At 30.3% G+C, this 14,434-nt stretch overlaps 2 protein-coding genes across 3 annotated transcripts; one reads left to right on the top strand and one right to left on the bottom strand.

Moving 5' to 3' along the window:
• The first annotated feature begins 194 nt into the window (after positions 1-194).
• LOC130899706 (caspase-8) lies at positions 195-14,199 on the top strand. 2 transcript variants are annotated; one of them, XM_057809846.1, is made up of 10 exons: positions 199-329; positions 385-530; positions 971-1,095; positions 2,812-3,013; positions 3,378-3,694; positions 3,779-4,153; positions 4,526-4,742; positions 5,412-5,552; positions 5,765-5,948; positions 13,060-14,199. In XM_057809846.1, the coding sequence occupies exons 2-10, from the start codon at positions 440-442 to the stop codon at positions 13,223-13,225; spliced, it is 1,818 nt and encodes a 605-aa protein (XP_057665829.1). In that variant the 5' UTR covers positions 199-329; positions 385-439; the 3' UTR covers positions 13,226-14,199. The 2 variants fall into 2 exon arrangements, with proteins under 2 accessions (XP_057665830.1, XP_057665829.1); XM_057809847.1 differs by having other exon boundaries at positions 195-530.
• On the bottom strand, positions 5,965-9,954 carry LOC130899708 (uncharacterized). The gene is made up of 3 exons (XM_057809848.1): positions 9,788-9,954; positions 8,264-9,106; positions 5,965-7,099 (listed from the first exon to the last, which is right to left on the bottom strand). Exons 2-3 carry the CDS (start codon positions 9,047-9,049, stop codon positions 6,683-6,685), a joined length of 1,203 nt encoding a protein of 400 aa, XP_057665831.1. The 5' UTR covers positions 9,050-9,106; positions 9,788-9,954; the 3' UTR covers positions 5,965-6,682.
• Positions 14,200-14,434: the final 235 nt, after the last annotated feature.

Consider the following 14,434-nt stretch of genomic DNA (forward strand, 5'->3'; position numbering starts at 1 on the left):
ACTTGCAACCAAGGGCTCATTTGTTTTTTTGATAGAACATGTACTTATAAATATAAGTAATAACCATATTTATATAATCATCACTTATTGATGCCACATTAGACAAAGAAAGCCTTTTCTAATGATGTCAGTTTCCACAAATTTAGAAGGATAATCGGGCCTTTAGCCTATTTGTCAGAATTAGGAAATGTTATAAATAAAAGAGAAGAATATAAGAATGTGTCAATAATGTAATATTTTTGTACTTTTAATAATAATTATTGTCTTGAGTTTTAGCCTAAGTTTAACTTTTATTTTTCACTTTTAAACTACATACTTAGTTTACTAAAGTAAGTAAAAGTTATACTTTCCATATGGGCAAAGTTATCATTGATTACGTCGTAGGGATTCCCCTTAAAATTTCCTCTAACAGTACTAAAACTTTTAAATTATAACAACAATGGGCAATACAAATAATAAATATGATACCGATAATTCAAATTATGTAGAAAGTGATAAAAGTGATTCCGAGAGTGTTGACGATTTAAATGGTACGTAATATTGTCCTTATAATGACAAAAACTCAATATAAAATTGTTTATGCAAAATTATGTAAACGATATGTGATGACTTTTGTTTGTAAAAATGGTCAACAGTAATTTTTTAATTTAATTTTGATTTTATTGACTGTAATTCTAATTAATTCCATATGGTACTAATACTTTGTTTAGATTTGATAAGAACTGATCATCCTTTTGCATAAACAACTGTTTATGCTAGAGAAAATTTAGTGGCAATTTGATGTGTTTAAATGTTTTACAGAATCTGCAACTATATTATCATTTAGACACATTTAAAAAGAGACAACTTGGATACAGCTTGAGATTGTAGTTAGTATTCTTACAAAAGCAATAAAAAACTGCCAGTAAATGAAATATTTCTAATTCATGTATTCTTATTTAAAGTAAAATAAATAACATTTTTCTTTCAGACACTTTACCATGTGAAACTACAGATGCTGCAACAAATCCTATAGTAAGTTTACCGGATGCAAGGAGTCTTTTGAATGTTGAAAAAGTTAAACAGATTGAACAAGAACTGGACATTGATGAATTGGTAACTATTCTGATTGAGTGCAACATATATAATAGATATTAATTATTGGTTTTAGCTATTTTTGGTAAAATAATTATATTTATTAACCTGCATTATCACAAGTATTTATTTAACAAAATTTCCTATTATTTTATTCTGAAGAATATCTTAGAGGATATTACAGTTTCAAGATAAAATTGAACCAATTGCATAGCCAGCTAACAGCTCTACTCTCCATTTAATAAAGTATCTTTTAGATTTAATTATGAGCTTTATTAAATCTGCCTCATAATTAACTCCATCTCTTATACTCATTAAAATGTGGAAAGCTCTTTTGTACACCCACAAGAAGTTGGCACTGCACTGAAACTTTGAAGTTACAAAAATTTTAAAGGTTGTTCCAGGTTTTTCTAGATTTGTTCTTCATTGTTCCAAAATGGCTGAGTATGAAACTTTTAGTTAGAGAAAATTGAAAAAATAATCACTTCTGAGCTGGCACCCCAAATTTTAGGTATCAAAATTCTAGTGGTTGTTATGTGTTATTCTAGGTTTGTTCTATATTTTCCAAAATATGGCATTGACATATTATGTGAGAAAATTGTGAAAAATATATTTTCTTTGATGCTGTATTTTAGAAGAATATAGAATAAACCTAGAACAATTGTCAGAAAAATTTTTGACTTAAATTCTTGAAATAATAAACCAAATTACCACACCAAGAGTGTGCTTACCTTCAAGTGATAATTTATTTTATAATAAAAAATAAATTATTTCTTAATAATTGATTATTTTAATAGTAAGTTTTGTTTTTTCTTATTAATAGTGAATAATCAATTTTAAGTCTATACAAATATGCAAACACCACTATTATCCACGGCTGTTGTATAATATACTCATTATAAATCTGTTTATTTAATCACAGCAGGAATTAATGAATCCATTAATCACTTTTGCCAGATGCTTCTTTGATTTAGCTATAATATTATATGGTTGTGGTACAAAAAATTAGTTTTTAAAGTTTTATCATGTAAATCACTAAATATTTCCCGTATCCTTTCTGTACACATAAAAAAAAATTAGAAAGTGAATTTTTATAGACTAAATTCTAAGCCAGTTCGAATATCTACACTGATCCATCAGTAACTTGGAATGTGCATAAATGTTTATTAACATACCATGTTTTTCGAAATAATTTATAAATTGAAGTAGCTTTCGAAACACAAAATATGTCAACATTATTGTTTGTGTGCTTATATTACTTGGTATTTTGTGTTGTTTTCTTTGACATTACTACGAATTAGGTAAACTTCTGAAGTTACCTCATTAAATTTATTGCCAGAAAAGTTAAGTAAAGTATATAATATGACCTATGAATCTTTTTTGAACTGACAAAAGGAATTATTAGTAACTATAAATAAATATCATCATCTTTTAAAATTATATACTTAATATTAAGAAAATATTCAAAAAGAAAATTCAATAAAAATATTTAGTAGTTGTGGATAAAGTATAGTATTCTAGTCACGTATTTACTCACTCTTAGTGATTTACTCCATGCGCTAGCGGTTGTGGCAGTAAACTTCGCCTCGTGAATAAAAGACTTCGTTATACACTTTTGATTAATTTACTATTATTTGTTCGTTTAATTACCAGGAATTTTGGTTATTGGAATGTTTAATAACAATTATTTGTCGGTGTCTATTTTTATTTATATTTCCATAAATGTTTTGATTTTAGATATCTGTGATTTACTTATTACTAGAAGATCGCACTGAAATAGAAGTTCAGCTTCAGAGAATATTATTATTATTGGCAGGTGGCAGTAAAAATATATTGTCTTTATGGGCAGAATACCATTCGCACAAAAGAGATTATTGGGAAAGAAAATTGGTAGAAGCATTTTGTACTATAAAAAACTATGCAGTTTTACGGAAATTAGGTGAGTTTAAATGATCAATTATCAAGAGCAAAAACACCATAGAAATATATTATGGCTAATATAAGTATAAGAACTAACATTGAGCAAAAATGTGTGTAGTGAAAATAATGATAAGTAAATGGCCAAAGAAAATGTTGATTTGTAAAATCTAACAATAATCATGTACAATTGTATTGGAATATATCTGAAGTATTGATGAAATCTTTCTAGCTGCAAAAGAATGAAACTTGGTTTTTGAGATGTATTTTTTAAAATAAATTGAAAGAGAGAGAAAGGTTTTATTGTGAAAAGATTGTTAAAATTTGTAGACAAAAGCTTAATTAATGGCTAATTAAAATAACTCAACTTCCTATATTATTTGTAGGCTACGAAAAATCGGATGTTATTGCTCATTTTCTACCAAATCAACCCCATTCTCTATACCTTAACAAGCTTAAAAAAACCATTTATTTAATTTGTGACAACTTCGATAGAAAAGATACAAAAACTTTTCTCAACTATGTCAGGGAAAGCTTCAATAGATGCAATATATATTTTGATGAATACGGTGAAGAATACCTCGAGGTGTACTTTTTAAAATGGGAAAGTATAAATCAATTGAATTATAATGAAATAAAACAAACCCTCAAAGTTATGGGAATGGAACATTTAAAAGACAAATTAGAAACTGCATTATCAGGGGTAAGATAAGATTTTAGATAGGTATCTAAGAAATGATTTTCATCATTATTAAATATGCAATACATTATCGTGTGATATTTTTAGTTTCCAGAAGAAATTAGACAGAATTCAAATAGATCTGCCAATAAAATTAACTATCAACCTTTACAAAGTGGACATTGGAGTTTAGAACCAATAAGTCACAACAGACAAATTTCAGTAACTTGTATGGATAATCAAAGAGTAGAGAGGGCTACTAAAAGAAATTTGGAAAATATGTCATTACAACAAATTGTTGAAAACGAACAACATGAAAATTACTTTATGGAATATCAACATAACTTAACTCCTACCATTAAATCTGTCACAAATAGTGTGGAAACATTGGAAGATTGTTATGAAATAGATCCAAGTAGACCTGGAGTTGTTCTTATTATTAATCAGGAATTATTCTATAATGAAGTACATAGAGAATTTAAGGTTAATATATACTGCTTAACAAATTATTATTTTTAATCACAAATTATTACATGTTTATTTTTTTCTTTCATGTAAGTATTTGCACGCATTTTTACACAATATTTTTGCAGTTTAGAAAAATGAAAAACAACAATTTGAGGTAGGGTAACATTTTCATTTTATTAAGAATTTGAGTATGTATGGCAATAACGAATATGCTTTGCTCTATCTTAAATTACAGCCAAAAAATAATATTTATTCTTGAAGAAATTTTCAACAATAAAAACAACGTAAAAGCTTTTAATAAATTATAGGCTGTTTGTGAGTTGATAGATATTGAAAGTCAATGAATTTTCTTCTGTATGTATATATTCTTTTTTGTTATTATTATAGCACTTATTACCTCCATCTGGTAAAATCTTGCTCAATAGACAAGGAACAAATAAGGATAGGGATAAACTTGAAGAGGTTTTCAAACAATTTGGATATAAAGTGATTGTAAAAAATGATCTGAACCATTTAGTAATGTTGCAAGAGATTAAGACTATAGTAGATTCTATATGTAATGAATCTAGTTTATTTATTTGTATCATGTCACACGGGGACGAAGGTAAGTAATTCAATGGTACAATATTGTTTGTGTATTTATGCAAATCACAAAATTATTAAAAGTATTTGATATTCTCACCCTAATTTAGTACTTGGTCTGTAGGTCACCAAATCACACAACAAAACTAACAATATCAAGAAATTGAAATGGAATTTTTGTTGTAGAGCTAAATTGTTATAAATTATATAAAAATAAAAACCAATGAGAGTAGATTCTATAAGCAGGAAGCAGCACTCCACTTTACCTAGTTCAAAAATATGTCACTGTAACAAGTATATGCAAAAAATGCTTCTGAAAATAAATTGGTAGGAGTGAAGATTTCTTCCAGATACTGGAATTTATTGGAACTCTGCAACTCAGTAGACATTAAAAACAGGCATAATATATTTTGAGGTTGCAGGACATTGTGATCCCTAATCTATTTCTATGTATACTATACATAATGTTAAAAATTTATCACTGACAAAATTCAGTGGAAAATAGGACTATCGGTAAATGGAAAAGTTGTTGACTACTAGAAATTCACTATGCTGGTTATTGTGCAGTAACAGTAACAGTAAACATTGCAGTATATGTATTGCAAAAAAAATATGTGAAGATGATTCACGATTGTTACAAAAGACCAGTCTTGGTGCTATTGTATTGATCAATGCTTATGTTTGTTTTTAGGAGTGATATACGGTTGTAATAGCTGTCATGTAAAAGTTTCCAAAATACAAGAAATTATGTTTACTAGAAACCAGAGGAATTTAGCAGGGAAACCAAAAATTTTAATCCTTCAGTCATGCCAAGGCAATGAATGCCAAAAATGTATGTAAAATAATTTCCAGTATAATTCGTAGAATCATAAAAGTACTTAATAATGCAGCTTTTAAATTTATCCAGTTTTCTTAATGCCACAAAGAATTTCTGATATCCTAAAATGAATATTGAAAATTGAGATTTAGTAACCCTTTTAAAACTATTGTACAACTAAGTTATCGTATTTCCAAACGAAATAATTATTTTTTTATCATTAACAGCATTAGAAAGTAAAAATGTAGAAGATATACATACTACCTTGACAACTGATGGGCCCAGTGCAAATATAAGTGATACATTAACGTTTTGGGCGTCCTTTCGTGGATATGCTGCTATAAGAAATAGAAAATTGGGATCTTGGTTCATACAAACATTTTGCAGAATGTTGCAAGATTATGGAAATAAGTATGTATAAATTGAATATTTGCTATTAGAATTAAGTGATATTGATATTATAATTACAATTTATTTGGGATAATCTTAATTGTCTTACAAATATTACAGTGTCTACAAATGGAAAGTGATCTTAAACTCAATTAATATACATTTTATGCTAAAATTATCCCCACTATAAAGGGGATTGAAAAAGAGAAAAATATGTGAAGGAATAAAGATAACAGTTATAGGAGGAAAGGGAAAGGTCTCCTGGAAAGGAAACGGCATAATTAGAATGAAAAATCGTAGTACAACATTGAAACCTTTTTTACAAGTATTTTAAAGTGTACTAATTGATTTAAGAAAAACTTCAGAAGTCTATCGATTTCTCAGAGTCAAAAAAAATTTCCAGAATTATTTTGGAATTGGAATCTGATTTTTCACTTTCGAATTCATCATCACTTGACTTATTTGAGAGTTGAAGAAAATTTTCACAGTTATCAGGGTCATAAGCTTTTAGAATATAATTGTAAGGGACCTTTTTTTTATCGAAAAAAACTCCATACCCTACAGTGTAATATTTTTTATTTTCCTCTATTTTCATCACAGACTGAAATAATGAGAAATCGATAGACTTCTGAAGTTTTTCTTATATAAATTAGTCAACTTGTAAAAAAAATTTCAGCCTTTTTGCTTATAGCTTGTAGCCTCCAACAACAGGGTTATATTAATTAATATATAATTAATCTATTAAAATGTATTAATTACAAAAAATCATTTTCAAACATGTGGTTAACTAATTCCAATAATTTTCTTTTGATAGTTTGGGCATCATCTTGACTAAAGTTTTGTACGCCCTCATCATTCATTTTTGCCATGTCATCTAACGAAACATTTTCCGATAATTTGATGTCGATTAATATTATCCCAAGTATGAATCCACACCGTCCATAATTTTTCCATTCTTCTTTCAATTCGTCTAACGATATGAAATTCGGACAACTGAATTTTAAACAGGTATCGCTTAAACTTTCGTGGTAAATTTTAAGGTAGTGATTGAAATTATCGAAAATTTCTTTACTACCACCTGCATACAAACAGTATGATAAATCGTGTACAACGGAACCAACGTTTGATATTTGAAAGTCGATCATTTTCATATCTTCTAATTTTCCTATATTCTAAAAAGAAGAAAAAACGTTAGGGAATTTAATAAAATAATTATAAATAGTTGAAAAATAAATTGGGTGAGGACAACAGCAGGAGGAGAAGAGTTGACAGCCAAAGTATATCAGAAGGAACCAAACCAAATCACTAAAAATTGAAGAAGAGAATAATCGCAGGAAGCAATATATAATCTGAGTAGGGATAGTGGTCAGAAAAAAAAGACTCAGTTGGATAAGGTATATAACTAGAATGGATGAAAATAATTGGAAATGAAGGAAAGTAATAGAACAATTCCAAGTCTTGTGTCTTTAAGGGCTATTGAGCCCTTTCATATATTATAAAAGTCCTACTGGGCCTCCCACCCTTGGATCTAGCCTACAGGCTGAACTTCCACAAAGAACTGCAGGCTGTATCAACTGACCAGGCAAAAATCTGGACGCAGTCAACAGGTGGATACGATTATTTCAATGGGCAACGACCAAATGACGCCTGCAACCGTATGAGTGGAATGGTGACTCCAAGTCCACTATACTGAATAATGGATACAGACGGTTCCAGGAGGAATGGCTTGATCGGAGCATACTTCTGCGAAGGACACCCCAAAATAAGCGAATCTTTTTCGCTTGAGAAACACGCAATCGTGCTCTAGGCTAATGTTGGAGTGCAAGAGAGTCTTACAGAATCTGGTGAGTGATGGCTGCAAGATTCAGCTCGTTTTGGTGTCCGGTCACTCGAGAAACAAAGGCAACGACAAGGCGGACTCACAGGCCAGACTGGGAACTCACCGATGGGTCCAGAACCCATTCTCAGTGTTGCTATCGCGTCTCTCAACGGTTTACTCGCAAGGCGGGCTCGAAATCCGACTAATGACGGGACTTCTAACCAGATACTAAGACGCCATTTCCATACCATGGGCATCACGGACGATCCGGAGTCCCATTGGTGCATGGAGGAGGTTTAAACACTTAGACAAGCTTCACAGCTTGCCTAATGACGCCAAAGGGTTCAAGCCAAAGCATTTGATCGGCTTCTCAATCGGCCTTCGGTAAGGTCTAGTGGGACACGAAGGGCCTATCTGAAGGCGTATGTGCTCAACGGACCCTTGGCCACCCAACATGGCAACTATGAACTATATATTATAAAATTCCACCTTTTATATAATTTTTAACAATACTTACATTATATTTTAAAAATATATTATTACTCCAACAATCTCCCTGTAAGATAACACCGTTGTTTCCATTGTATGTAACAGAATTTTGGAATATAGCTACCCCGTTTTCCACATATCCCTTAATTTTTTCTATGATATTTAAATCAGTGGAGGGATCTAAATACCGTAAACATTCGGTAAAACCTTTCTTCATTAAGCTTTGGAATAAATCTATGTTTGACAGTATCATCCAGTAAGGTATTAATACTTGGCTCAATGCTGAAAATTCTTTTGGATATTTATTTTTATACGCAAACGACAGACCGTGAAATTGACCAAATTTTATAAGGATGTATTCAGCCTGCTCTCTGTTGAAAAAGTGATTTTTGTCTATATTAGAAAAATTATTCTTGTTTAAATTTTCTAATATTAAAAATTCGTTCCCTGGTTTTAGATCTGTTGCATAACACTTCGGTAAATTATTGAATATCAATGTTTTTAAATTTTCTTTCTGAAAATCGATAAATGTCGGCCAAATTTTCTCGTAAAAATTACTCTCATTATTATATAGAATATGTATCGGTATATTATTCCTAACATACTCCGAATCTGTTGACTGCTTCACGACCAATTCCAATTTCTTATTACTGTTTTTATCCTGTATGTTCAAGAAAAAAACGTCCCCCATAAAACCTTGTCCTTTTTCTATTTTATCGCAGTAAGTTATCACGAAATCAGTAAAATTTTCTTGTTTAGATATCGTTTCTAAAGCACTGTGAACGTTTGGAAATAACTGATCTATTAACGCCATTTCTTTATAACAGTTTCTTGTGATATTCCGTTGTCAATTGTCTCAAGATAGTACTTCCTAAAAACAAATTCATGTGATCCCCAAAATTTTGAACTTTTTGTAGATATTTATAAATCAGTTCTAGAGAAAATCATATTTGAAGAAGTATCCTTGTTTTTTTAACATACTTTAGAACAGTGATTACCAACCGGTGGTTCACGAACCACTGGGGGGTTGCAGTGTTTGCAGAAGGGGTTTGCGAAAATAATATTGTGATGACGGATTTTTTTAAAACGCCATTAAAATCAAAAGCAAAAAATAACAAAACAAAACGGATTGTTCGCTGCCCGTTTGAAATTTAGCTTTACAAACGACAATCAAAACAGTAATTGCAGATAATTAAGAATGTATTCCCAAAATTATGTTCTTTTTGTAGGTATTTGACATAATTTTTGATAGAAGAATTCTAATATTTTCAATTTTTAGAAATTCTATTAGTGTTCGTATCTGTGCAATTATAAACTGTATATTTGAATTATATTATCTTTAGTAAATAAGATAATTATTAGACAATTAAAATGTTTTAAAGCTCTTCAGTTTTCGTCTTGAATACAATAATTGATTAAATCTAGTAAATGTTTCTTATTTCATTCTAAACAATATTTAAGCCACTCCTTGAAAACCTTGAATATTTACCTTTTTAAACCAAATAATTATTCAGATATTTAACTATTATTAATATATACTTATGTTACTTACCTCAGTAATGATTTGTAATTAATTAAACGAAATTTATCGATGGAATATTGTCTAAACTACTGTAAATACAGTTTTTGTACCGTATACTTGAAACCTAACGATCTTAACAACTTGAGTCTATTGTGAATATGTGTCGCTATGATCTGCTCATTTGTACGAAGTTGCCGAGATTATTCGAAAAGAATCGAAAATATATCTATTTATATTAGCTGTACAACGGCAAAAATTAACTATTATACGAGGTCTGGCTAATAAATAACGAGACTGCGCACCTAGAGGTCGCCCTAGACGGGTGAGATTTACTATTTGTCAGTTTTGGCAACACTGCGATAACTAGTTGTGCCCGAGTTGTGAAAGAACACCCGTGAAGTTTGTACCTGTCCATAACGCGCTATCTGTGAAGCAGTATTTGACCAGTAAGCGCATTCCAGTGCTCTAATACTCGCTATACTCACCAGATTTGACACTGTGCGACTTTTTTTGTTTCCGAAGATAAAATCTGCTTTGAAAGGTACCCGATTTGGGTCGAGGGAAAGCGGTAAAGCAAAAAACGGCAGAGCTTCTAAAGGCCTTAACCAAAGAAGAATTCCAGCACTGCTTTGATCAATGGAAAAAACGTATGGAAAGGTGTGTGGCGATTGTATTGAGGGAGAGCATTCGATTGTAGAGTAATTTTTATAATAAAACCATTTTCGTAACCAGCCCCCTTATCTAATAGCCAGACCTCGTATATAGAAATGTCTTAAATAATATCGAGGAGAAAATCATTCTGTCTCGGGACAGCAAAGCGAGTAGCTCTTAGACGCCTACATCTAAGTTTAGCCTTTCGTTTTATGTATAATTTTGTATACATTGTTTTGTTTGGTATTATGTATATATGGTAAGTTTGAGTTGTTATCGAAATTTGTATATTGTGCTACCCACCCATACATTAATAACTTTCAACTCGGTGTGTAGAAAATCTCCTCGAACCTAATTAATTACCACATCGCTAAATTAATTGTGAAAAACTTCACAAGATAATGCAATATCCACATCAACCAATTTTATTTTCAAAAATACACTTTGGAATTTTTAATAGTACTTAAATATATTTTACTACAACAAACTATTTAAAAGTCTGTGTTCTATTAATTTATAATATCTGGTCTGCGGATTAAGCATCGGCCGGCAACCGTCTTCCGTTTCCTTATTCTTACATTTTTCCTCCCTTCTTTGGCTTAGACTTCGTCCTCGAAGTCCTGTAATACTTGGACCTGGGCTGGTTGCAGCTTGGGTCCAAAAAGGAATAATGAAATTCTTCTTTTCTTCTTCAATAAAATTATTAAAACAGATATTAATAAAGTATTAGTTCTGGTTAGGTCTGGGGCAGATTTTCCAACGGCTCTATTGATTGGATTTGACTATGGGTTTCTGGAATTTTCAATTTTTCTATCTTGATTTTGTGAAGGATACTCAATAGCAATTGGTTTTTCGGTTAATAAGACACTGGTTGATCGGATCGACTGATCATGGATTTGAATAGGATGGACTATTCCTATTAATATGACTTGCGATGTTTCCTGTACAAAATTTTCTGTTGCTATGCATTTGGTGCAGTTATTAACATTTGGAATTAGACATCTCCACGATATAGGATTTGTACAAATATTTCTGTCTCGACCGATACATTTTTCCTACCATCTGTTAGGTATAGGATAAATTCTGAATGTAGGATAAGAGTTGATATGAAGGATTGAGATCTTGATTATTATGAGCATTGTTTTGGTGATTACGCAGATAAAAGATTTAGAAGATTCTGTGAGTTCATAGTGATGTTAATCTGTTCTAATCTATTCGTTCTGAAAGAAAAAAGTGTTAGAATAAATTAATCAGAAGTGAATACTGTGCCAGTGCCTTACCATAGTATTCCATTTAAAATTTTTGGTCACAATGCACATGCGATATCATCTTTAACAAATTCATCATCATTAGAAGGGAATTTCATAACCTTTAATATCTAAGTTAAAAATTTTACTTATTTATCTTTCCAAATATGAGAGAGGGGGCGAGGAGTTCATAAGTAAAATATTTTACAAGGTTTTAAGGAACTTGGGAGAATACTTTAGAATCTCAGACATAATTGCACAAGTTCACAGTAAAAAGTGATAAATCTTCATTTCTGATCTTGCTTTGTGCGTAATGAGGTTAGAAACTCCTGTCCGAGGATACATCAAAAACATTTAGAAATGGCAGCAATTCCAAATATGATAACTTTGGTTGATGAATATCATCAGTCCCTTTTCCACATCTAATTGAAAAAAATATGTTATGCGGAAGAAGGAGATCTAATGGAAGGCGAAGGCAAGAAACAGGAAAGAATGGAAGACAATCATTACCACGCTATGGGCCTACTAGATAACCTGTGTGTAGCTCGATAGCATAAAATACATTTACTGAAAAAGTAGAACACTGTAAACAAACTTGTTTCACAGATTTTGTGTTTTGATACTGTTTAGGTGTGGTGTTTGTTCTATTGCTTCTTTTATAATAATAATACACTATTGTACTTTGGAAACGCACAAACTTTAATTACATCTATTATTTTTGTATTTTATATGGATGTGAAATATATTTATATACATTAAACATATTTTTACATTTTTAACGTCCACAACTCTTGTATATTGAATGCTGCCGGTTCTCGCTGTGTTTCTTCTAGACGCCCGTAGTCCAGCGTTGCCGGGCTTAGCTTCTAACATATAAAATTTAGAAATCGTAACAGATACATTATCATTAATCACATTTTAATTATTTTGCAGCTGGCTCATTGTGTGGCATGATGATACTATTTTAGTAAAACAAAAATATCTTCAATTCTAAGTCTATAGCTTTTTGCAAATCTTTTAGATTAGCAAAGTTGATAAAATTGCAAATAAAATTTCTAAGTTTTGTGCTGTCTGCGTTTTTGAATTTTTTCTTCCTGAACTTTTTGATTTTAGTTGAACTTGTTCCATTTTTGTACTTCGGGCAAGTTCATTTGCTAATTTCTTTGTTATCTATGAAAACGACAGGATATTATAATTTTATTTAATTAATTTCTGTTCTCCATTTCTATAGGTGAAAAAGGTTTATAGGTTTACAGATACAGGTCTTTGTGGCTAGCCAGAATGTCATATTAGTGCCAATTGTTTTAAGTTCGTTGAAACTTTTTTTAAATGATTCAATCCATAGTGATAATTCAATAATATTGTTATACAGCATTTATTTCAAATACTTTTATTTTGTTTTAGTCAAGATTTTCTCAAAATTTGTACCAGAATAAATGGATCAATACAAAATATGGAATGGAATAACGAAGAAGATGAAATATTGATCATGACACCAGTACTGGAATCTACATTGGGAAAAGATTTTTATTTACCACCGCTAAATGGATTTAACAAAGTTCGTATTTGAATCACTCACATTTGGAACCATTGATGATATTCGTATTGAACACACTTTCACTATCACTACTCACTCACTTTATCTGCTGTGTTTCAATATATCATTCATCATGCTAAGATACCGAAGATACAAAACATGATTTATTTCCATTTCCCATTAATTATTCTTTCTCCTACCTAATTATAGATTATTTTACAACCGTCTTGTTTCAAACCACCGTTAATATCCAACTTATGTTTTCTGATACATGTACAGATAAACTTTATTATCCTAATCTTCAAAATATTGACTTGTTCAAAACCGTATCTATAGATGATTGAAAAAGGTATAAACGATGCAACCTGGTTGACATGATTCCAGCCCTTGTAGTGATTTGTAACAAAAAAATTGAAAAATTTCCAATCTGTAAAGATGTCTCTATCGTATTGACCTTAGCCAAAAAAAAAATGGCACAAAATGGCGTCGACATGAAATATCAATTTTCTTGCCTTTTTCGAATTTTTTAAAACTCCAAATTGACTTTATTTAAATCCAAGACAGACGCGATAGAGAGATATCAAAATCTATTGTATCTCCGGAAATACTGTGAATTTTTAAAAATCTGCTTAACGACATATTTTTAAGAGTCTTGAAAAATGCTAATTTTTAGACCAGAATACCCTTTAATTTAGTGGTAACAAACAATCTTTAAAAGTTCTGAATTCCCAATCCTTGAATTTTCTATTTACATATTCCTTGGTTTCTTCTATGTTCTCTCATATGTTATTATGTAGGTGTACTTGTTTTTTGTTATTTTTCATATTTACTTCTCTCTTCCGTTATTAAATTCTTGTAATTTGATTTTCATTTACCCCCCAACAAATGATAATCCGTCACATTGAAATTCATCTAAGAACATTTCAGATTCTGCGTACCAAAAAACGTTTTTTGTACTATTTTATATTATGTTTAAAACGAATAAATAAAACAATTTTATTGAGTTATGAGCAAATTTTAATTTTTGTGCTATATAATAAAAAAATATGTCAACAAAATAATAATGAATTCAAATAATTCATTTCTAACCTTTGGTTCAGAGATAAAAGATTTTTTTATATTAAGAACTTTATAGATCTTTGATCTTTCAACCATTTTAAATATCCGAGAATTTACACAAAATATCTTAGATATACTTTTCGAGAAATAAATGTAAAGATAATATGCAATATTTATGTCATT

The sequence above is a fragment of the Diorhabda carinulata genome, chromosome 11 (genome assembly GCF_026250575.1).
Source record: "Diorhabda carinulata isolate Delta chromosome 11, icDioCari1.1, whole genome shotgun sequence".
NCBI lineage: Eukaryota > Metazoa > Arthropoda > Insecta > Coleoptera > Chrysomelidae > Diorhabda > Diorhabda carinulata.